At 42.9% G+C, this 24174-nt stretch overlaps 1 protein-coding gene across 1 annotated transcript; it reads left to right on the top strand.

Annotated features, from left to right (window-relative positions):
• Positions 1-1983: 1983 nt before the first annotated feature.
• Positions 1984-23782, top strand: CASC3 (CASC3 exon junction complex subunit). The gene is made up of 14 exons (XM_054593824.1): positions 1984-2220; positions 2614-2641; positions 2982-3019; positions 15285-15443; positions 15533-15672; positions 16207-16383; positions 16532-17217; positions 19020-19084; positions 19365-19479; positions 19717-19815; positions 20045-20259; positions 20871-20993; positions 21160-21223; positions 22177-23782. Exons 1-13 carry the CDS (start codon positions 1990-1992, stop codon positions 21181-21183), a joined length of 2100 nt encoding a protein of 699 aa, XP_054449799.1. The 5' UTR covers positions 1984-1989; the 3' UTR covers positions 21184-21223; positions 22177-23782.
• The last annotated feature ends 392 nt before the right edge of the window (positions 23783-24174 follow it).

The raw sequence follows: 24174 nt of genomic DNA, 5'->3' as shown, positions 1-24174 counted from the left end.
AAACCTAACTTTTTATAACTCAAACCCATGGGTTCTTGCTTTGCTTTTCAGGGTGATGAAAAAAGATCAATTCCATCATGTCCGCAAACCTAAAAGTCACTGGTGCAACTCCCAGTCCAGGCACATGCCTGGGTGGAGGGCCAGGTCCGGAGTTGGGGGATTGTGAGAGGCAACCAATTGATGTATCTTACACATTGCTGTTTCTCTCCCTCCCTCTCTCTTTAAAAGTAAATAAATAGGCTGGTGTGGTTCAGTGGATTGAGCCCATGCCTGCGAATCAAAGGTCCACCAGTTCGATTCCCAGTCAGGGCACATGCCTTAGTTGCATGCCAGGTCCCCAGTGGGGCGGGGGGCGCATGAGAGGCAACCACATATTGATATTTCTCTCTCTTTCTCCCCCTCTTAAATAAATTTTTTTAAAATGCAAAAGAATCAAAATACATTCTTTTAAAAAATAAAAGTATAATCTTTTAAAAAAAGAACCAATGAATGCATAAATAAGTGGAACAGGTCGAACTTTGTCTTTATCTAAAATCAATGAAATTTTTAAGAAAGGGATTTGAATTTTTTAGTTCCTTCTGGATAAGTAAACAATTTGCTTATGTCCATTTAAAAACTGAACCCAGACCAAACAACTTTAAGGTAAAGTGGTAGAATATCATTTTCCTTATTTAGACACTAAACTTGGCAGCCTTATTTGTATCAATTTGCCTTGAGATCAAGAAGACCCTCCAGGATTTAAACATTAAATTATAGATCCTCCATTTTGAACTAGGGCAGTTGGTTTTTGGAGCTGGATTTACAAGGTGTCACGTTTGGCCACTTTTTAACCAGTTGAGATCTGTTTGGATCCTAATTCTATCTCAGAAAACATTCAGAATACCTTCTAGTTACATCCTGCCTATAAATTTGATAAGCATCGGGATCCTTAACCATATATAATTTGTAAAGATAGTACACAAAACAGAATCCTGTTCTGTGACACAGTAATCTTTCTCTGATACATGTATAGTATTAATGTGTACTCTTGTAGTTGCAGTAATAAATTAGCTCACACATCTGGTCCTTATTACAGTCCAAAGAAAATACAAGGTAGGGCAAAAAAGTTCGTATGGAAAATAATACAATTATTAAATAATAATACAAGAATAAACTTCCACATACTCACAACTTGTAAACCCACTTTTGTCCCACCCTGTACACTGATTTTTTTCTTCTTCCATCGCTGACAAATACCTTGCAAAAATCAAAGCATTCCCTCATCTGGTTAACAAAAAGGAAAATCATGTCAGTATATTGAACCAACACCGGTTCCTAATCATCTCTTCTAAAATCTGGGTAAGACTAGCATCAGACCAGGAGGCACTTTGGGAGACGTGATACAGCGGGGATGGGAAGGCACGTGAAGAGAGGAGGACAAGAGAAAGCAGGGAAAATGCTGCAACAGTAAGTCCTCAGGCTTCATCGCAGACAACTCGTTTTTCCTTCGCTCTTTATCTTAAAATGGGATGGTGTGGCAAATCTGATGCAGCACGACTTTAGAGGTTTACCTTGATTCGTGATTTTACCAAATGCTGTAAAATGATTTGCTTCAAACGTATGCAGAAACGAGAAACTGAAAAATAAAATCATGAAACAGCTCCAATGCCGCAGTGAAGCTATGACAGGTCAACGCCTTCCACTTGGAAAGACCAAGATGGCCGGGCGAGGAGCCTCAGGAGGCTGCCCAAACGCAGATTCCCTCGCCCGAGGCTCCCCAGGGAAGTCGGGGACGCGCCACGCCCCCCACCTCGCGTAACCGATTACGTAATCCCCCTCCTTCGCAAACGTGCCGCAAGGAGCCAGACCCGCCCCCAGTCCCCTATTTCCCGAAAAGCCAGGCGATCAGTGCTACACGTGAAGCATTCTGGGACTAGCTTTCTAGACTCCCGGCAGCCCCTGCGACGGGCGTACGTAAGGAACTGGCTGGCTACGGCCGTTCTCCGTAAGATGGCGGACAGGCGGCGGCAGCGCGCTTCGCAGGACACAGAGGACGAAGAGTCTGGTGCTTCCGGCTCAGACAGCGGCGGTTCACTAGCTCGGGGCGGGGGGGGCTGCAGCAGTAGTGCTGGAGGCAGCGGCAGCGGCTCTCTGCCTTCCCAGCGCGGAGGCCGAGCTGGGGCCCTTCATCTGCGGCGGGTGGAGAGCGGGGGTGCCAGGAGCGCTGAAGAGTCGGAGTGTGTAAGTGCGCGCGGGCGGGGTCGGCGGGGGCGGGTAGCTTGCGGGCCTGGGGGCGTGGTGTAGGTAAAGATGGGAGACTGAGAGCCGGCGGTAGGTGCTGAGGCATATTGTGTTGGAGTAGAGGACAGTTATCCCAGTGCAGTTTGCATCCGGAGCCCCAAGGGAAGAGGAGGAGTTGGGGGTTTCTGGGAGGAGTGCAGAGCCGCTGCGGATGGACAGCGAATGTTATAGCCAGAAACTGGGGCTGACGGTGAAGAGACCGTACCTCCCTCGGAGGCTACTTGTTGAAGAAGTGCCATTCCTCATTTCCCTTTTTAACCATTTTGTGTTGAGTCTTCAGCTCTCCACCCTCTGGAAATTACAAACTAACCGATGACTTCTCCTTTCCTTCAGGAAAGTGAAGATGGCATCGAGGGCGATGGTGAGTAGCATCATGATGAGTATTTTTGTCCAAAAACGCAGGTCACCTATTTCCAGCAATTGACATCCTCTCCCGCTGTTGTGGCTTTTGGGAGGAGGGTGCTGCAGAGTGGTTCTCTGTAGCATAGTACTAAAGGGCATAGGTTTAAGTAGCCTGATTTTAGGCAAGTCACTCTTTGAGTCTGTTTCCCATCTATAACTGGGGACTGTAATTGTATCTGCCTCACAGGTTGATGATATCAGAATTAAGAATTTTAGCCTGACCCACAGCAAGCAGTCAGGAAATGTAATTATAATAGTTTCTGTTATTTTTTTCTTTATATATTTCTGTTCTCTTTCAGCTGTTCTCTCGGATTATGAAAGTGCAGAAGACTCAGAAGTGAGTGTGATAGGTTCTTTTTCCTTCGGTGTAGGTTAGAAAGTGTTATTTATATATGTATGTTTTTTTTTTTTTTTGAAAATGTATTTTAAAAACACGTGTATTTGTGTGGTTCAAAAGTACCGTGACCTCCTTGTTACTCTTTTGGTGTGTTCTTCATTTATGTTTTTGAAAAACTGTTTCAAAAGATCTTGTTCAGTTAGAGGGAAACTTGGTGGAGACCTCTTCGGGCCACATGTGTTACATTGTGAGTGGTTAGCTTTCACCCTATCTGAAGAAAATAAGGTTCTAAATAAGGGAACGAGAACATCCTAAAGCCCTTCGCAGAGCATGTGACAGTTGATTTTATGCTGCTTAGATAGGCCAGCCAGTTGGGTATTTTATTCTGAGTGTATCAGAAGACCTCGGCAGAATTCGGAGTGGTTTGCGTTAGAAACATCCCTCAGTTTACAGATCGGACTTTCTATCTTTAGATAAATTTTTCTATTTTAGAAAAAATTTCCTTAGGCCAAGCCGTTGTGAGCTTACTTGCTTTGATTGGTAAAACAACCAGAGATGCCATGAGAATGGCTGTTTCTTGGGATTATTGAATGGAGCCTTGAGTTCTGGATTTTAGTTATGAAGTTACGTACAGGAAGAAGGATTGTGGATCAAAGGTTCATTCTATAAGTTTTATAGAACCATCACTACTTATTAGACTTTCCATTAAGATACAACAGTGAACACTAACAAAATTCCTAAATTTAGGATCCTTATGAGTGAGGAGATCAGACAAACACTCAGGTCCTCATGGGACTTGAACAGGAATACCCTGCTGGAGGATAGGGTTAAGTAAGGTATTAATTGCTAGGTACTGAATGCATCTTAGGCAGTCAGAAAAAAATAGATTGACGTTAGCTAGGCAAACCATATTCTAGGTAGAGGGAACAACAGGCATGAAAATTCAGAGACAAAAGAGAAGATTAAATATTTGGAAACTTGAAAGTGGTTTGGTGTGGCTGGAACATTGTTGGAACAGGGTGGATACCAGAAATAAAGGCAAATTAGTGAAGGGGCTTACTTGTACTTGCTGTGTGCCAGGAGCTCAGTGTAGGCACTGAATAAAAGACAAAACATAGTTCTACTCTCGTGGAATTTATATTCTGGATTAGAGGGGGAAATAGACAGTTGAGGAAATAATTACAATAATGTTCGTTAAGGGCGTGGTATTGGAAGCATAAGGTGCTTCAGGAGCACAAAGCAGGGGCAACTAACTGCACTTAGGTTGTTTGGAAATGCTTAGAAGATGGGTTGTTAAAATAGAGACTTGAAGGATGAGTAGGAGATAGCCAGGCGTAGTGTTCTAAGCAGAGGGAAGGAACTGTGGGAAGAAGGTTTAGAAGGGATGGACTGCATGATGAGTGGGGGGATGGGAAAAGCTTAGTATGACTGGTAGTACAGGATAAGTCAGAGTCCAAATCTTAATTTATTCTAAGGAAGCAAAAAACAGCAAGGTTTTAAACAGGAATGAATGTTTAGGCTTAAGTTGTAAAGCAGTGTTTGTCAGATCCAAAGAACACCTGCATCAGAAAATCTAGTTGGCCAGTCCTACTGAAGCAGAATCTTGCAGAGGGAGGGAAGACTGGGACATTTATACTGTAACAAGATCATGGGTTGATGCTTAAGCACAGTAACATTTCAGAATTATTATTTTGATAGCAGTTGTTTTTATCTGTAATGGAGGGAGTTGATCGGAGGGGACCGAGATTGGAGATAGTAAAGCCAGTTAAGAGAAGCATCGTGGAGGTTTAGGGAAGCAGTGAGTGTGGCATGGAGTAGAATGGTGGCGGTGAAAAAAGAAGTGGACAGAACTGGAGGTTGTTTAGGTTGTGGAATGACAGTGTGGTGATGGACGAAATGACTTACTCTCTAGAGTCAGTGGTGAAGTTATCTACAAAGGGTAAAAGGGATGTGAGAGATGTTGGGGTGAGGGACGGTGCAGAAGTCACTAGAGAATGGAAACACTGGAAAGACTGCGGCCAGTGTTCCGTGAGTTTTGGTGATTTTGAATTTATAGCAACTCATTGTCCGGTATGTGAGTGAGTTTGAATGTTGTCCTAATGGGAAAGAAAGACGATCAAAGGTTTAAGTGTGATGGATGAATTGCAGATGAGGACTGGAGGCAGGGAGAGCTGTTAGGCGGTTATTAGGATAGACCAGGGAACGTGATGGTACCCTACAAAAGGGACACGGCAGTGGGACTGGCAAGCTGCAGGCAGATTGGAGAGAGACTTAAATGGCATTAACGGAGCGTCTTGATTGGTTGAATTGAAGTGTGAGTTGAGGAGTCAGAGGGATGCCCAGCTTGATGAATGGTGGCCTCCACCGAGAACAGGACCACCGGCGGAGGAGGTTTCAGAAGGGACATTGGTGGGCAAGCTTCGGGTGTTTTGAGACTGAGGACCCTGGGTTAGCTATCAGCGAAATGTGGCTGTTTAAATTCATTAAATTTGTGTTACAACTTCAGTCCCTCAGTTTTAACAGTACATTTTATGTACTAAGTATCCACGTATGGGTAGTGGCTGCTGTATTGGACAGCACATAAAAAAATTTTCATGATCACAGAAAGCCCAATGGGATTGTGCTGGTCTAGATTAAGGTTAGAGAAGGAGATTTGATATCCCGACATTCATAGTAATCTGCTACCTGCTTGCATTTCTTTTTGGTTACTAACTGTATGTATTTAGATACTACAGTTGAGTCCTGACTATTTCTTAAAATTTGATCTTTCTCTTAGACTGCAGGTTAGTTTTTTGTCCCTTTCTTTTCCCCACCGTTTATCTGTTGGAAAGATTTTGATGGCTGCCCGCTCCTGGTCCCGTTCAGTGTGCTCCCTCTGTCCTCTGTGTTTCCCGCAAATGAGTATTTTCAGATTCAGGAAAACAGTGTGAGCCAGAGATTTTATCACCTCGTTTTCTTTCCCTTGCAAGTCACCTGCTGTTTTTGTCTAGATGTACTCAGGATATTTTCTTTAAGGTCCAGTAATTCTATTAGGATTTTCTTGGTGTTGGTCATTCTGGGTCAGTGTTCACAGATGCGAGATACGCTGCGCTACAGCATGTCATGGAATGCCTGAATACTTCTTGTCTGTCTCCAGTGTTTAGCCTTTTCTTTCTAGTCCTTTTTATCTTTTTCTTCATTTGCTTTTGATTTTTTTATTGATTTTAGAGAGAGAAGAAGGGAGAGAAAGAGAAACATTGATTGTTGGTCACTTGTTTATGCATTCTTTGGTTGATTCTTGTATGTGTCTTGACTGGAGATTGAACCTGTAACCTTGGCCTATTGATATGACGCTCTAAGCAACTGGGCTACCATACCAAGGCTCTTTTTGATTTTTAAAATATTTTCTTTTCACCTTTCATTTCTCTTATGGCATTATTGAGTTAATTAACTTTTGTATGCCTTCTAGTTAGAGTCTATTTGAAATGGTTTTTTCCTTTAATTTTCAATACCTTCCTGAGTTGTTTCATTTCTTTTTTTTTTAAGGTGTGTGGGTTTTTTTTTTTTAAGGTTTTATTTATTTTTTTAGAGAGGGGGGAGAGAGGGAGAAAGAGAAGGAGAGGACATCAATGTGTGGTTGCCTCGCACGCGTGCCCCCCCAATCCCCTGCCCCTGCCCTGAGACCTGGCCTGCAATTTAGGCCTGTACCCTGACTGGGAATTGAACTGACGACCCTTTGGTTCTCAGGCCAGTGCTCAATCCACTGAGCCACACCAGCCAGGGCTTATTTCATTTTTTGAGTTTTTCTAATTCTGACTGTTTTTTCATGCCTTATATAATTTTCTTAATATCTTTTAGCTCACTTTGAAATAGAAGTTATAATTTTGATGTATGTGCATGTCTTTCTGGCATGCTTTTATTGTCTGTAGGAATGTTATTCTACTTTTTTCCCCTCATGATAATTTTATAGGGGATTTGACCTCTATATTTTTGTTTTTATATAAAATTAGTTTTTTCGATCTCTTAAAAGTGGCTCAGAATAGCCTTTTCTAACTTCACAGAGCTCCCTCTTCTGTTGTTTTCCTGTAGTGTTAAGAAATATACAGTGACTTGATTTTTGAGATTTCCTCCTTTTCTCTTACTAACTTGTTTTGGTCGTTCTCTTTCCTTTTTTTTTCTTTTTTCTTTTTAATCCTCATGGGAGGACATGCTTATTGACTTTTAGAGAGAGGGGAAGGGAGGGAGAGAGAGAAGGAAAGAAACATCTATGCAAGACAGAAACATTGTTGTCTCTTTTATGTGCCCTGACAGGAAATTGAACTGGTGACCTTTCAGTTTATGGGATGAGACTCCAACCAACTGAGCCACACCAGCCAGTGCTTTTTTTTTAGAAATATATATTTGTATCGTAATATATTTTTTATATATATATCATCCCACATACATATATATGTGTGTGTGTGTGTGTGTGTGTGTGTTTTATTGAGTTTAGAGAGAGGGAGGGAGGGACAGAGAGAGAAATAGAAACATCGATCTGTTGTTCCACTATCTGTACACTTACATTGGTTGATTCTTGTAGGTACTCTGACCGGGTACTGAACCCACAACCTTGGCATATTGGGACCAAGCTCTAACCAACTGAGCTACCCTAGTCAGGGCCTCCTTCATTTCTTTTACCCCTCTTCTGCTCAGTATGATTTTCCTCTCAATAGTTTCTCTTCAGTGTGGGACCCTATCCTAGAAAGGAGCCTAGAAAGGCAGCCAGGTCAATTTCAGGGCTGGGTCGGGGGTGGGGGTGGGGCGCGGGGGGGTGGCGTGCGGGAAGGGTTAGACTGCTCTGGCCCCAGTCTGACCTCCTTAGCGCAGGATCCTTATGCCTGTATGCTACCGAAGGCAGTGAAATCCGTCCTGGTTTCCGCTGTTCTCAGTTTTGCTTTCCATTGAATACCTGTTGATTATTTCAGGGTTCCCCTGTTCTTAGATCCATTTACTTCTCTCTGCTTTCTCTGGCACTGACACGAATCTGATGGAGGTCTGGTGGGTGTTGGTGCTTTGCTCTTATGTGCATATATTTGGGGGTGTTGGGGATACCTTATAACCTAGTTTTGTTGTAAATGTTGTCAGAAGGGTTTTGATTTTGTTCTCTAGGTGCTCTGAGACATTTCATGTGGAGATTTAAAGAGATAAAAAACTATGCTACTTCCATTTTCCCAGAATCTTTTAAGAAAAATTTTTCTTTTAAAAATTGTATTTATTGCCCAGACTGGTCTGGCTCAGTTGGTTGGGCGTCATCCCACAAAGCAAAAGGTCACTGGTTCAATTCCTGGTCAGGGCACATGCCTGGGTTGCAGGTATGGTAAAAGAGGCAACCGATTGGTATTTCTCACATTGCTGTTTCTCAACCTCTCTCTCCCCCTTCCTCTCTCTCTAAAAATAAATATTATCTAAAATTTTTTTTTATTTATTGATTTTAGAGAGATTTGTTGTTCACTTATTTATGCATTCATTGGTTGACTCTTGTATGTTCCCTGACTGGGGGTTGTGGTGTATCAAGAAGGTGCTCTAACCTGCTGACCTACCCAGCCAGAGCCTCTTCAAGAAAAATTTTTAAAGAAACTTGACTATGAAAGGGAGGCTAGAGAGATGGTAGCTGGAAAGAAGCCTATGAAGTTAAGAGAGTGTTTCATGGTGGTGTTTTCGCTGTTGTTTTGTGTTGATTTTAGAAAGAGGAAGGAGGGGAGAAAGACATTGATTTGTTCCACTTTAAAACAAATTTTTTTTTTTAATACTTTTTATTTATTTTTTAGAGAGAGGGAAAGGGAGAGAGAAAAAGAGGGATAGAAACATTGATGTGCAAGAGAAACATTGATAGGTTGCCTCACACACACCCCGAGCCCGGGACGTGGCCTGCAACCCAGGCATGTTCCCTGACTGGAAATTGAACTGAACTGGCAACCTTTCTGTTCGCAGACTGGAAATCAATCCACTGAGTCACACCAGCCAGAGCTGCTGTTGTACTTTGTAAATCGTTCATTGGTTGCTTCTTGTATGCGGATTGGATCTCCAACCTTGGCATACCAGGGATCAAACCCACAACCTTGGTGTATTGAGATGATGCTCTAACAACTGAGCTACCTGGCCAGGGCTTGGTGTTCTTTTTTATAAAGTTGGAAATCAAGTATGGTTAAAGATTGAAAGGATTAGTAAAAGGAAATAAAAGGGAGGGGTGGGAGGGTAATAAGTGTACTGGTGTTCTTGAACTGACTATGTGAGAAGAAATAGGAAAGATGTGCTGATACTATCTTCACTTGTTATTATAGAGAGATGGGAAGGAAATGTACGTAGGGAAGAAGCTGGTGTTGCCTTTGTTTTGTTTTCTCTGGGAAGTACAAGGGAAGACTTGAAGAATAAGGTTGGCAGAAAGGCAAGGTAGGAGTTGTGAGACAAAAGGAGGTTTGGGTAGCTGAGGTTGGAGGTGACACTGATGAGTGAAGGTTTTTTACCACCTTTTAGTGACGGTCCAGTAGCCTGGTTACAGGCCTAGAGAAGGGAGACATGGGAGTGGCAAGTGAATTGAGAATGTTATTAGTGATTGAAATGAATTGGCCATGGAATCTAAATAGAGGAAAGTGAATGTGGGAAAGGACTGATTGATAGATAAAAAGTAGGAAGGTCAAGGGAGTGGTTATTTTAAGTTATAGGTGAGAGGGTAAGGGAAAAACTGGAAAAGGAGGAATAATAGGCAGGTTTGTTTTTTAATCGCTTTATTGACATACCATGCAATTTATCCATTTAAAATGTACAGTTCTATGGTTTATGGTATATTCACACATGTACGTGGCCATTACCAGTTTCAGAACATTTTCATCACCTCAGAAAGAAACCCTGTATTTAGTTCTCACCCCTGTCCCCAGTTCCTCTACCTGCATCTCTCCCAGCCCTAAGCAACCAGAAGTCTTCTTTCTATGTCTAGAGATTTCCCTATTCTGTCTGGCCTTTCATATGAATGGAATCATATAATATGTGGACTCTTGTGTCTGGCTTCTTTCACTTAGCATGTTTCCAAATTGTAGCGTGTATCAGTACTCATTCCTTTTTCTGGTTGAATAATATTCCATTCGATGGATAGGTCACATTTTGTTTCTCTACTCATCCATTGATGGACATTTGGGTTTCTAATTTTTGGTCCACACAAGAACTTATTACTGTACAAGTTTTTGTGTGGACATACATTTACATTTCTCTTGGTTATGTTCCTAAGAATGGAATTGCTGAGTCATATGCCAACTCAAATTATTTGAGGAACTGCCAAACTGTTTTCCAAAGTAGCTGCACCAATTTACATTCCCAAAAGCAGTGTATGGGGAAATCTATTTTTTCCATATACTAAACAGCAGTTGTTATTGTCTTGGGTTTGTTGTTGTTGTTGTTGTTGTTGTTTTTTAAATCCTCACCTAAGGACATGCTTATTGATTTTTTAGGGAAAGGGAGTGGGGGGACAGAGAGAGTGCAGAGAGAAAGAGAAAGAAACATTGATTGGTTGATTCTCACACATGTCCCAGCTGGGGACAGAACCTGCAACCTAGGTTTGTGCCTCGAGCGGGACTCGAACCCATGACCTTTAGATTTATGAGATGATACTAACTGAGCCACATCAGCCATGGCTTTCTTGATTTTTTTTATTCCAACTATCTTATTAGGTATGAAATGGTATCTCATTTTAATTTGCATTTTCTTAATGACTAATGATGTTGAGCATTTTTTTCTTGTGCTTATCAGCCAATTTGCTACTTTCTTGGAAAAATGGTGATTCAGATACTTTATCCATTTTTAAATGGGGTTGTGTTTGTGCTGTTGAGTTATAAGAGTTTTTGATATATTCTAGATAAGTTCCTTATTGGATAATATGGTTTGCAAATATTTCCCTATTCTATGGATTGTCTTTTTATTTTCTTGATAGCGTAAGGTTTTGATTTTGAAGTTAATCCATGTTTTTTCTTTTGTTGCTTGTGCTTTTGGTGTTGTATCTAAGAAGGCTTTGCCAAATCCATTGCAGATCCAGAGTTGTGAAGATTAACCCCTATGTTTTCTTCTTAGAGTTTTATAGTATTAGTTCTTACATTTGGGTCTTTTTGAGTTAATTTTTGTATGTGGGATAAGTAAGATAAGGGTCTAAATTCACTTTTTTTTTTTTTTAAGATTTTATTTATTTTTAGATAGGAAGGAGGGAGAAAGAGAGGAAGGGAAACTTCAGTGTGTGATTGCCTCTTGTGCACCCCTTACTGGGGACCTGGCTGCAACATAGGCATATGCTCTGACTGGGAATTGAACCAGTGACCGTTTGGTTTGCAGACCAGCGGCACTCAATCCACTGAGCCACACTAGCCAGGGCTAACTTCACTCTTTTAAGTGTGGCAGTTTTGATCAAAGTCTAGGGTATTTAAATTTAAGATATAAAAAATGGATCAGGTTTACTCTAAAACCTGCATAGCAGTAGCAAGTGTCAATGGTTTATGAGAGTTTATTTGAGCCAAGCTGGCGACATATGCCAGGGAGTAAGATCTCAAATGCTTCTCCTATACATTTGAAGTTAAGGAGGGAATGTAAGGAAGATCACATGAAGTGGGGGGAAAGCAAGGCCTGGATTACAGGATAATTAACAAGATTATGTACTCTCTTGAGGTTGCTTATTCAAAGGTGTATTAACCTAGATGCACAGAAACAATGGGCAGAGCTTATTTAAGGCAAAGAACCTTTAACGGAAGAAGTTATAGACCTGAGGTGTGACTACTCACCACAATCTGCCGTTAGGAATTTATGATCAGTTCACCTGGTGAGGTTAGTTTCCGTAGAACCCTTTTTCGTCCACACAGGTAAGACTGGCCTGGAGCGTGGCTGTGGAAATGGATGCCTGAAGTGAAGGTGAAGACTGTGAACTCATTGTTAAAGTCTTCAAGTGAATGACGGGGTCTGCCCAGGCAGCAGCACAGAGGTATAGCCAGGCAGTAGGAGCCGTAGAGGAGCAGGAGTTTAAAACGAGGCTGGAGGAGTTGGATCTGGAAGAAGGAAGACACCAACTCTACCCTTTATTCTGAAATATGTTGGGAGTGGAAGAATGAGCTAAAACCTCTACAGTGAGAACTCAGCCAGGGAAGCAATTGCTTCAGGGGAGAGTTAAGCTTTAGAATTGGGAACATTGTGCACTGAAATGGTAGAATCAGCAGTAGGGGAGTTTGACTCTGGAAAAGGGGATTTTTTGTTTGGTTTTAAAGGTTTTATTTACTTATTTTTAGAGAGTGGAAGGGAGGCAGAAAGGGAGAGAGATGTTCCATTGCCTTTCGCATGTCCCCAACCTGGGACGTGCACCACAACGCAGGCCCTGACCAGTAATCAAACCAGCAGCCTTTTGGTTTGTACACTGGCGCTCAACCCATTGAGGCACACCAGCCAGGGCTGGAAGAGGGTTTTGATGTCAGCCCTCAGCAAAAATAGTGTGGTGACCTTAGGGTAGCACTTTTTTTCCCCCAGTCCTTACCCGAGGATATGTTTATTGATTTTGAGAGAGAGAGAGAGAACATTGATCGATTGCCTCCTCTACGTGTACTGACTGGGCACGTAGGATTGAACCTGCAGCTGTTTGGTATTCAAAACAACGCTTCAACCACCTGAGCCACCTAGTGAGGGATGGGGTAGCACTTTAGCTTCAGTTAGACCAGACTTTGATTCTAATTTGAAGTATGCTCAGCACTATGCCATTTGTATCTTTTTGTCCTGCTCTGGAAACAAAATTAGTTTCTCATTTGAAATAAAAGAGTTGACTCATTTGATATTCCACCACAGACTAGAGGAGGTGGAGCATAAAAACAAAGTTTCATAATTAATTGTGCTGATACTATTTTAAGATGTTTGAATGGGGGGGGGGAGGGAGGGAGAGAGAGAGTGGGAGGGAGAGAAATAGATAGATATGGGAATTAAGGTCACATACACACACCAAGCAATATTCTTGAAATTTTTACTTCAGAACTTGCAGGGAACATAGGATCAAGTAAAGAACTAAATAATTACCACCCACCTATCCCCATCTCAAGAGGAGGGAAAACTTCTTATGATTGAGGCAAAATGGGAAGAATCAAAGGCATCTGGGTGGTAAAAAGCTCTGGGTAAAGGCTGGATTCTCATAGTGTGCCTGGGGTCAAACAGTCTTCCTCAGGTGTGTGGGTTCTATACCAGTATCACGCCCTGGCTGGTGTAGTTCAGTAGATTGAGTGCCAGCCTGCACACCAGATGGTCGCCAGTTCGATTCCCAGTCAGGGCACAGGCCTGGGTTGCAGGCCGGGTCATTGGGGGTGCATGAGAGGCAACCACACATTGGTGTTTCTCGCCCTCTCTTTCTCCATCCCTTCCCCTCTTTCTAAAAATAAATAAATAAAATCTTTATACCAGTACCACCTTTCTGATAATACAACCCAAAACACTTATGGACCAAAATACCCAGAAGCTGAACAGAGGAAAAAATGGGGAAAGGAATTAATTGGCTTATCTGGACTAATCAGGCCCACTCAGCTCTATTTGAAGAAAGGGCAGAAACTTAAGAGCCTCTTGCTTCTTCAGGAGTCTCACAGGCAGTCTCTGATCAGATTCCTGAGGCCAGCCTGGGTCTGAAGTTACAAAAAGGTCTGGTTCAGGTCAAGTGTCAGACACAGTAGGAGAATAAGAGCAGTTATACACATATTTAAGAGGTGGGAGGGATGTCTTCGTACCCTGATATGACCCAGCAGTGGGGGCTAGACCACCTTCCCTTGAACTCGTTTCTTTGTGTCCTCACAGGTCTCTAAACTTACCTTCCTAGCCAGTAGTTTTGCCTCCTTAGGTCCAGATCCTGGGAGGACAAGAAGATGAGAGTAACTCTTATCTCCTTAGCCTGAGCCTTAGCTGCCCCTTTTCCCTGCCTAGAGTCGGCCCCTCCCCTATTACCTGACCCTTTCTAGTGCCCCCTTATTTAGAGGATGGCCGAAGGACCCTCTTTTGTGTGGACAGACCCCCGCTTTCTCTGTCACAAGTAGGATTATATAATTTTGATGTGTCAAGGGGAGGGGAGGAAGATGATAGAGAAGAGAGAGAGCGCTTGGATTTTAATTTTGTTGTTGTTGTTGTTTCTAAGATGGAATCTTTAACTTGTTCTTTACAGTTCCCCAAGTCAAAATTTTATGATTATGTAATTTTGGACAGGGTTGTTTGTTAAGGGGATCTCATGATGCAAAAAATTTAGTATTCATATCATAGACATCAAGTTTCTAACTTGAGGATAATAGTGCCTTGGGAAATCAGAGTTACTATGAGGTGTTTGCAAATCCACTAGCTCAGCTCTCATTATCTATAGACTATATATATCTCACCTTTACATACTAATATTTTGAGGATATAAAAATGAAATATAAATTTAAATTATTATTGAATATATAGTAGTAGTTTGTCTTTATATGTTTTCTGAGTGGAAACTACTGAGCCTCTGTCTCATAGAGATCCGTGAAAATTTTAGATCCTAAAAAGGGGTTCACATAATCTAAAATGTTGGGAATCTGTTCTGAGCCATTTTGAGATGAGAGAATTCACAACTTGAGTTACAGTATAGGTAATAGGTACTACTTGTTTGAGAGGCAATTCATAGCGGGGGAGATTCTCAACACAGATGAAGCTCCTTCTGTATGCACGGCACTGTACTGCCTCCCATCCATACTCCCTGTGCTCCTTCCCCAGAGGCCGCCACTCTTACCATTTGGTTGCGTATATTCCTGGAAAGCTTATATGGATCTATATAAGCATATGTATATGTGGATATGTTTTTTGTGGTTTTATTTTTACAGTGCCCTTATCCTCTAGAAATTTTAGGAAGAATGTCCTCTAGAAAACTTCGTTAAGAATATTGATATGTTTGCCCTGTTTTGTTTTGTTTTGTGGTCTTTTATTGATTCTAGAGAGAGGGGAAGGGAGGGAGGAAGAGAGGAGGAGAAACATCCATGTGAGAGAGAAACATCGATCAGTTGCCTCCTGCACATGCCCTGGCTGGGGACTGAACCTTCAACCCAGGAGCGTGCCCTGACTGGGAATTGAACCCACAACCTTTAGGTTCGCGGGACGATGCCCAACCACCGAGCCACACCAGCCAGGGTGCTATGTTTGCTATTAATTCTTAAGTTCATTAGAAAATGTTTTCCTAAAGAGTGGAAAATTTTAAAATGCACCTTTCAGATCTTGTCTCCATAGCTGACAGGGAAAATTTTTTCAGGGTGAACAAGGGGAGTACAGTGAAGAAGAAAACTCCAAAGTAGAGTTGAAATCAGAAGCCAATGATGCGGCTAATTCTTCAACAAAAGAAGAGAAGGGAGAAGAAAAGCCTGACTCCAAAGGCACTGTGACGGGAGAGAGGCAAAGTGGGGATGGACAGGTCAGTACCCACCAAAGGCCTCCATTTTCGGGCTGTAAAAGAGGCTCTCAACTTTGGAGGGAGTAAGGAACCCTTTGTCTGTCCTTCAGGAGAGCACAGAGCCTGTTGAGAACAAAGTACCCAAACATTTGGATGATGATGAAGATCGGAAGAACCCAGCATACATACCACGGAAAGGGCTCTTCTTTGAGCATGATCTTCGAGGGCAAACTCAGGAGGAGGAAGTCAGGTAAGAGCCACCTCCTGCTATTGTTTAGTATGTATTTAGTGTTTATTGTATGCTAGATACCTTGCTAGGTGCTTTAGCTGCATCATTTTGCTTACCACTCACAACATTTTTAAGGTTAGTGTTACCTCTTGTACAAATGAGGGAAGCGAGGCTTAGAATATTTGGTAACTTGGTGCAGCAGCTGGGATCCACACCTACACTTCCATTGCCTTTTCTTAATCTGAGCCACAAGGCCTCTGGGATATGAAGTACTTCCATAGGCTGCCTTACAGGAGAGAAATGTTTTCAAGGTGCTGAATAGTTCCAAGTGAAATCTTTCCTTATTTCCATGCCTGTTGCTTTTGAGCCCAGCAGGCCTTGAGGTATTATGACTCACTTTTGCTTTTGAGAGGCCTGTTTTGTATAATCTATCGGGGAAGATGGAGAAACTACATGAAGTTCCTTGTGTTTCCCTGCCCAACCCTGTTTGTTTCGTAAACATCTTTACTTGACAGATTCTGCCAACCTAAGACACTTTTTCCCGATTTTATCCAGACCCAAGGGGCGTCAGCGAAAGCTGTGGAAAGATGAGGGTCGCTGGGAGCATGACAAGTTCCGAGAAGATGAACAGGCCCCAAAGTCCCGACAGGAGCTCATTGCTCTTTATGGATATGACATCCGTTCAGCTCACAATCCTGATGACATCAAACCCCGAAGAATCCGGAAACCCAGGTGGGGAAATTTTGGAGTCTAGACTATTAGTATTTTAGGAAGAACTGTGCTTTTTAAAGTACCATTCCAGGAAGTGATCAAGTGGGTGAAGAATATGGGAGGTCTTCTTGACCCTCAGTTTAAGACTTTTTCTATTCAATTTATTCAGGTTTGGGAGTCCTCCACAGAGAGATCCAAACTGGACTGGTGAGCGGTCAAACAAGTCTTATCGCCACCAGGGTCCTGGAGGTACCCTACCACCAAGGACATTTATCAACAGGAAAGCTGCAGGTACTGGCCGCATGTCTGCTCCCAGGAATTATTCTCGATCTGGGGGCTTCAAGGAAGGTCGAGCTGGATTTAGGCCTGTGGAGGCTGGTGGGCAGCATGGTGGCCGGTCTGGTGAGACTGTTAAACATGAGAGTAGTTATCGATCACGACGCCTGGAGCCGACTCCTGTGCGGGATCCATCTCCAGAAGCAGATGCTCAAGTGCTTGGCAGTCCTGAGAAGGAAGAGGCAGTCTCAGAGGTACCAGCTCCTGCTCCTGACACTGCACCACCGCCCCCTGACAGGCCTATTGAGAAGAAATCCTATTCCCGGGCAAGAAGAACCAGAATCAAAGCTGGAGATGCCGTCAAGGTTGCAGAGGAAGTGCCCCCTCCACCCGAAGGGCTGACTCCAGCACCTCAAGTCCCAGAAACTACTCCTCCTCCACCTGCTAAGACTGGGAACTGGGAGGCTCCAGTGGATTCTACTACAGGTGGACTTGAGCAAGATGTGGCACAACTAAACATAACAGAACAGAATTGGAATCCAGGGCAACCTTCATTCTTGCAACCACGCGAACTTCGGGGTAGGTACCTTAGGGTTAGTAACTAGATTTTTTTCTTCTTTGCATCATTGGGTTTGGGAGCGTGAGACTTAATGTCTCTCAGGGATGTGGTGTCTGACAAAAAACAGATGGATTCCTAGGTACATCTTCCAAGGACCTCAGAGAAGTTTTATCTGGTACCTCAGACTACCCCACTAGTTTGCCACTGTTAACTGGTTGGTCATCAGTAATGAGCTCCTGGGTACAAGATTCTTTGCCACTCTCTGTAGAAGAAGGTGGCGGCAGTATTTTCATTATTTAAGTTAATGATTAAAGTTTGAAGGCCAAAACTTACTCATTTGAACTTGGATGAGAATCTTCTAATCTCTTTGAAAGGAAAGCCTCTCTAATTTCCTTAATTTTCTAGAGCCAGGCTACCCAAAAGAACTTTCTGTGATGATGGTGCTTTTGAACACTTGAAGCCAGGGTGTCTGAGTAACTGAACTTTGTGGTTTTTTGTTGTTGCTTTTTTTGTTGTTGTTTTAAATTAATTTAAAAGATTTTATTTATATATTTAATAGAGAGAGGGGCAGTGGGGGAGAAAGGGAGAGAAACATCAATCGGTTGCCTCTCGTATACCCTCACCTGGGGACCTGGCCCACAACCCTGGCATGTGCCCTGAGTGGTAATGAAACCTGTGACTTTTTGGTTTACAGGCCAGTGCTCTATTCATTGAACCATACCAGCCAGGGCTGAACTTCTCATTTTAAATAATTGAAATGTAAATAGTCACATGTGACTAGTGGATATCTACTGGACAGCGTAGTTCTAGGAACTAGAACCTATCTACCATCCATTTTGCCCATCTTCTGTCTTCCTCCAGCCAGGTAGATAAAAGGATCTTTTCCTTAGTTTCTGACATCTCATTTGAATTTAAAGGTTGGAAATCCTCATGTAGACTGAGAGTCTCAGCATCCTCTGGTGTGCATGGTTTTTGAACAGCAAAAACCAGTATAGCCTAATTGGACCTAGAGTTGCTCTTTGGATCAAGGAGTATACTCTTTTACTGATGTCTTATTATCATTGGAAGACAGTCTCTAGAATGTAATTTTATTTTATTTTATTTTATTTTATTTTATTTTATTTTTATTTTTTTGGTTCTGAGTCATTTTCAGCTAGAGGAGAATCCCTCCCCAAATGTCCAGGCCAGACCTCAGTGGCCAGAAGTAATCAAGTAGATTTACAGAACATCCCTCACTGTCCAGCTGTTGCTCAGAAACTTCCAGGCTGAGAATTTTTTTTTTTTTTTTTTTTTTTTACTGTGTTTGATAATTTAATATGCTCATTGTGACTTATCAGGGATTCTGTACAGGGAAGCATTTGGTAGGCAAAAATCTGAACTTGTATTTTCGCACTGAAGTAATTTTTTTTCATGTTCAAAGGCTTTATTGCTGTATTAAGGTGATGGGCAGTGGGGGGAGATTTCCACATGGTGGCATTAAGAAGAAGCAGAGATAGTTTAAAAGGGATTTTGTCCCTGGCTGGTGTGGCTCAGTGGATTGATCGCTGTCCTGCAAACCAGAGGGTCGCTGGTTCAGTTCCCCGTTAGGGCACATGCCTGGGTTATTGATGTTTCTCTCTCCCTCATTTTCTCCCTCCCTCACCCTCTATCTAAAAATAAATGAATAAAATTTTTTTAAAAAAAGATAAAGATGGATTTTATTAGTTTAAAAGCAGAAAGCCATTTACTGCATTGGATTATTCAGCCTGTCATTTTCTTGATGGTGTCTTTGAGTCTCACATCTCTCTGCTCTGCAGCAGTGACTTTTTTTGGTTTATTACAGGAATGCACAACCACATACACATGGGAGCAGGACCTCCACCTCAGTTTAACCGGATGGAAGAAATGGTACAGAAGGGGAAAAGGGACAGATGGAGGAGGGAGAAGGGGCTGCATGTAGTAGCTTTTGAAATCAGTTTTCCAGTTAACCATGTTTTGTCTAATGTGGGTCTCAGAACTGCAGAGCGTTTAGGTTCAAATCAGTGTTTTTCATTGATTTTTCAATTCATTTTGCAAATATTTTTTAAACACGTGCCATGTACAAAGTCCCACCGAAAGGAGGGTGGGGACTTGAATGAGAGTCAGCCATCTGGAAGGCCTCTTGCTCAGACCTGTTTCTTTCTTTCAGGGTGTCCAGGGTGGGCGAGCCAAACGCTATTCATCTCAGCGGCAGAGACCTGTGCCAGAGCCCCCTGCCCCTCCCATGCATATCAGTATCATGGAGGGACATTACTATGATCCATGTGAGTTTTTTCTTACAGTTGTGGTACCTTATTTTGGCACTTTGGAGCAAACTAAGAGACCAGCCTCCTGCCTCCTGAATTTCCATTCTGACTTCTCACAGTGGTGGTTGTCTGGTTACTGTTTTCTTCACATGGAAAATTGAGAAGATTCTCTTAAAGGGTTTGAGGGACAGGGAGACTTGTCCATGTGACACGAAGACTGAGAATTTATAAGAGTCCCTATGTGATACCTTACAGTGCAGTTCCAGGGACCAATCTATACCCATGGTGACAGCCCTGCCCCACTGCCTCCTCAGGGCATGATTGTGCAGCCAGAAATGCACCTCCCCCACCCAGGTAAGCATTGCACCTCTCCTTGTGCGTTTCCAGTTCGTGAGTAGGTGTGTTGGGGTCTTCACAAACCCCACCCTCCTGAGTTCTGTGCTGCTTTCCTATGGGACTGGCCACTGTGGCTGCCTGGGCAGCAGACCTCTTGGGTCCATCCTGAGGACTTGCATCTGAGCCTGCCTATGCTGGAGATGCTGATATTTTCTATTTCAGTTTCTGTTTTCCTCTCCTTTTTCAGGTTTACATCCCCACCAGACACCAGCACCTCTGCCCAATCCGGGCCTCTATCCCCCACCAGTTTCCATGTCTCCAGGACAGCCACCACCTCAGCAGTTGCTCGCTCCTACTTACTTCTCCGCTCCAGGTGTAATGAACTTTGGTAATCCCAGTTACCCTTATGCTCCGGGGGCACTGCCTCCCCCACCACCTCCTCATCTGTATCCCAGTACACAGGTGAGATGGCTAACGAGCAGATTTTTATAGGTACACTTCCTTGAAATCGGACAGGAATGTGGTATGGGGAGAATGCTTAAGAAATTTGACAGAACACTTCAATGCAACTGATTTGCATATGACTCCAGGACGCCTCTTGGTGGCCAGGAGCTGGAAATGCAGCTTATGTAATGCCCATTGCCTATTTATTCTCTTCCGTTCCTTTAGTGGTACTTCATTCAAGTGTTTAGTATGTCTTAGGTGGCCATTTATTCAACTGCGTAAAGAAACTATTCTATTTGTCAGTTGTACCTCTCCCTCTGCTGCTTAACTCCCAGTGGGTTGAAATCATCTGGTATCTAGCGTGTCACCACTGAGTTCAGCCACTTTCATTTGTCAGCTGATGACAGGAGTTAGAGGAAGCTGGGCAGTACTTTGAAGAAGTAGGGACCAGAGTATAATTAGGACATACTAAGACAGAAATGAATCATTTTTTTTTAAGAAGGGCAGCTTAGAGATTAAAAAATTATAAATCCCCTAGTTCTTATATTTTTGTGCTGGAATAATGTTTTCTGTCCATCATAGTTTGGGTTAACTCCTAACTTTCACTTCGGTCTTACTGGCGTATCCAGGCCCCATCACAGGTATACGGAGGAGTGACTTACTACAACCCCGCCCAGCAGCAGGTGCAGCCAAAGCCCTCACCACCCCGGAGGACTCCGCAGCCAGTCACCATCAAGCCCCCACCACCTGAGGTATGAGGGCTTCTTCCCAGGCTTTAGGACATGTCCTACGTCAGTGGGCTTTCTTTTTCTTCAGAAGATTTTCCTTCTGTTGTGGATGTGTTTCTATGGAAACAGTCATTTTTTGTTTGCTTGTTTTTAAATGATCTGATAACAAATTCTAACTTTATTATTTCAGGTTGTAAGCAGGGGTTCCAGTTAATACGAGTTTCTGAATATTTTAAATCTAACATGATACAAAAGTAAGTGTACAACTTACTATGCCTCTTACAGTATTTTTAAAACTAATGCTCATGCTTACTTGTTTAACAAACAATTGCCTAATTAATGCTTTAAGTTGTAATCATGGATTATCTTGTGGGGGAGGAGGCTTAAAGCAGTTCCAGAATTTGCCAGTTTTCTTTATTTTGTGATTGCATTGAGCAGAATTAAAGTACAAACCACTGTTACCTTGACAGAATTTCATTTGGGAAGCTGCAAGGAAAAAATACAGAAGGGCATTTTTTAATAAGGTAAAAGGAAATCAAAATTTGAGGTATTTGGCCATAAAAAAGAATAAAATCTTACCATTTGCAGTAGCATGGATGGACCTAACGGATATTATGCTAAGTGAAATAAGTCAATCAGAAGAAGACAAATACCATATGATTTCACTTACCTGTGGAATCTAAAATAAACCAACAAACAAAATTGAAACACAACTCGTAAATACAGAGAACAGACTGCTGGTTGGCAGAGGGAAGAGGGGTTTGGGGGACTGGGTGAAAAAGGTCCAGGGATTAGCAAGTACAAATGGGTAGTTACAGAAGTCGTGGGGAATGTGAAGTATAGCGTGGGGAATATAGTCAACTGCTGTTGGAATAACTATGTGTGGTGCCAGGTGGGTACGGGAAATACCAGGGGGAACACTGTGTAAGGTATATGATTGTCTCACCACTATGCTGAACACCCGAAACAATACAAAATAATATTGAATGTAAGCTGTGATTGAAAAATAAAAGAAATTGAGGTGTTAGAGCAGAAACAGTTCTGAAGGTCATGGAGGAGAAAGATCATGAGAGGTTTTGTTGTGTTTTTAGGGACATTACTTTAAAGTGCATTATTTAGAATGTGGCTTTCTGAAAAAACTTTTAAATACCCAGAAAGTCCACTAATGACACTTTGGTGGTTCTTCCCTTTTGTCCACCCATGTCAGAACAGCAGAGGTGAGAAGCCAGGAAAGAAGAGAATTACAACAGGCTGTTTACTACCAGGAGGGCTTCAAAGATGGAGGGTGGCTCCTATCAGCAGGCAGCTGAATGAAGAGAACCCTTGCCCTCCTCTGAAGAAAAGCTCTGTTAGAGAACGAGAGAAACAAGTGGACTTCCTCCCCTTTCCACTCTTTACTTGAGTTATCTATGCTCAGAGGAGTAGAGATCCAGATGGCCCAGACTCCCAAGTCTACATCTTAAAAGCTGAGGTTTTTTGGTTCTTCTTCACTTTGTCCTGGGAAACTTTGCTTCTCCTAGGCAAGCTCCTTCCTGTTTGTTTTGTTTTCTAAAATATTTGTTTTTAAAGCCTCGCTTGCTATTCTTAAATACTCTTCAAGTTTCTCTCCCCCCCCCCCCCCCCCCGCCCCGCGTTTAAATGAGACAAGTTTATTTTTCTGGTTTACTAGCTTCTCAGGTTCCCGTTTGGTTCTTCCCTGCAACCCAGATAATTGAGAATTTACCAGCTGGTCTTATCCCACCAAATCTACAGAGCTGGCCTTTCACTTTTGGTTGGCCTTTATTATTATATACTTAGATTCTCTTAACTCCTTGAAGCTCAAAGTTTGTGGTAGGAGCCTTTCTTCTTGACTTGGCAGGCTTCAGGCCTCTACTGAGAGCAGTCTCTACAGTGGGAAGAGATGGCAAATAGAGTGTTGTGAGAAAGGGAGGGTGGCGTGAGAGCCTCTGCACCTTAGGGATATGTATTCAGAGAGCCCTCAGGGGGCTCAGTCTTTGAGGTAAGTGGAATTACAGGGCCCTGCTTTTATTTCCATCCCTTCTATCACACCCCTTTTCCAGTTGCTGTGGACCAATGCATTTCTCTAGAGGCAGATATTATCCAGCAAGCAGTCTACCCTGTCCTTGATAATTGCTCTTCCTCATGTCTTTTTGGCTACAAGTGTTTTAGATGTTACTACCTTATTTTCACTAAGTTCTACTCCTGTCCTTGCAAACAGAAGAAGATAACCGCACGTGGGCTTAAGGCCTAAGGAGGCCAGTCACTCGTGGCAAGAGTTCCCTTCCTTCCTGTCCGTGGCACTGAACCACTCTCCTGCCTCTTTGGAAGAGATTCCTATTATTGCAACACTTGTGTCTGCCCAGGGTGACTTGGCCACTGTCTCTGTCCTACGGAACCTAAGGGAGAAGGTGGCAGCTGTGTCCCTCCCCAAGTAGTGTCACTATTTCTATTCCTTCTCTTAAGCAGCTGGCATGACCACTCTGAGTCACAGGTGTGTGGGGAGGGAGGAGAGGCACTCAAGCTATAACACTAAAGGAGGAAATAACCAAGAGATTCTTCCAGGGGTGGCTGGTGGTTGTGCCTTTTGTAGGCTGTTCCCTTTGCCTTAAACCTGAAGATGTCTCCTCAAGCCTGTGGGCAGCATGCCCAGATTCCCAGACCTTAAGACACTGTGACAGTTGTCTCTGTTGGTTCGCTGTGTTTTGTTGCAAGAATTTCTCCGTGTTGTTGCTGTTTTAAAAGGTACACATTTGTGATCAGTATTGTGACTTGAAGATAATAAAATTTAGACTGTAAACTTGGCTTTTTTGCACGAGTTTTGATTTGAGAGGGAGGGACAATGACTCCTTAATTCCCTAGAGTCAGTCACAACTTGCGCTGGCCTCAGACCTGGGAAATGGAAGCTCACAGAGGCGAGGAGCCCCTGAGAAGCCACAAGGGTGTCTGTATTCCCCACCAACTATGTTTCCTGAGCACATTGCCACATAGACCCCAGGACAACATGCCGTGCCTTAGTTTGGAAGTGTCCGACGAAAACTAGTGAGGTGCTGCTTATCCACGTGAATATCATATCCTTTATGCCTGCCTTTGTCTTTAGCAAGTACATTTCCCAACGTGCTAAATATCAGTACAGCTGTACTAGGTCCCAGCAGAGGGCAAGGCACAGGGAGCTAGTGTTCTTGAAAAGCGAAGACACACTGGCACT

The sequence above is a fragment of the Pteronotus mesoamericanus genome, unplaced genomic scaffold (assembly GCF_021234165.1).
Source record: "Pteronotus mesoamericanus isolate MK-2021 breed Mesoamerican mustached bat unplaced genomic scaffold, CSHL_Meso_final scaffold_476, whole genome shotgun sequence".
NCBI lineage: Eukaryota > Metazoa > Chordata > Mammalia > Chiroptera > Mormoopidae > Pteronotus > Pteronotus mesoamericanus.
This window is presented reverse-complemented; position numbering and strand designations above follow the sequence as displayed.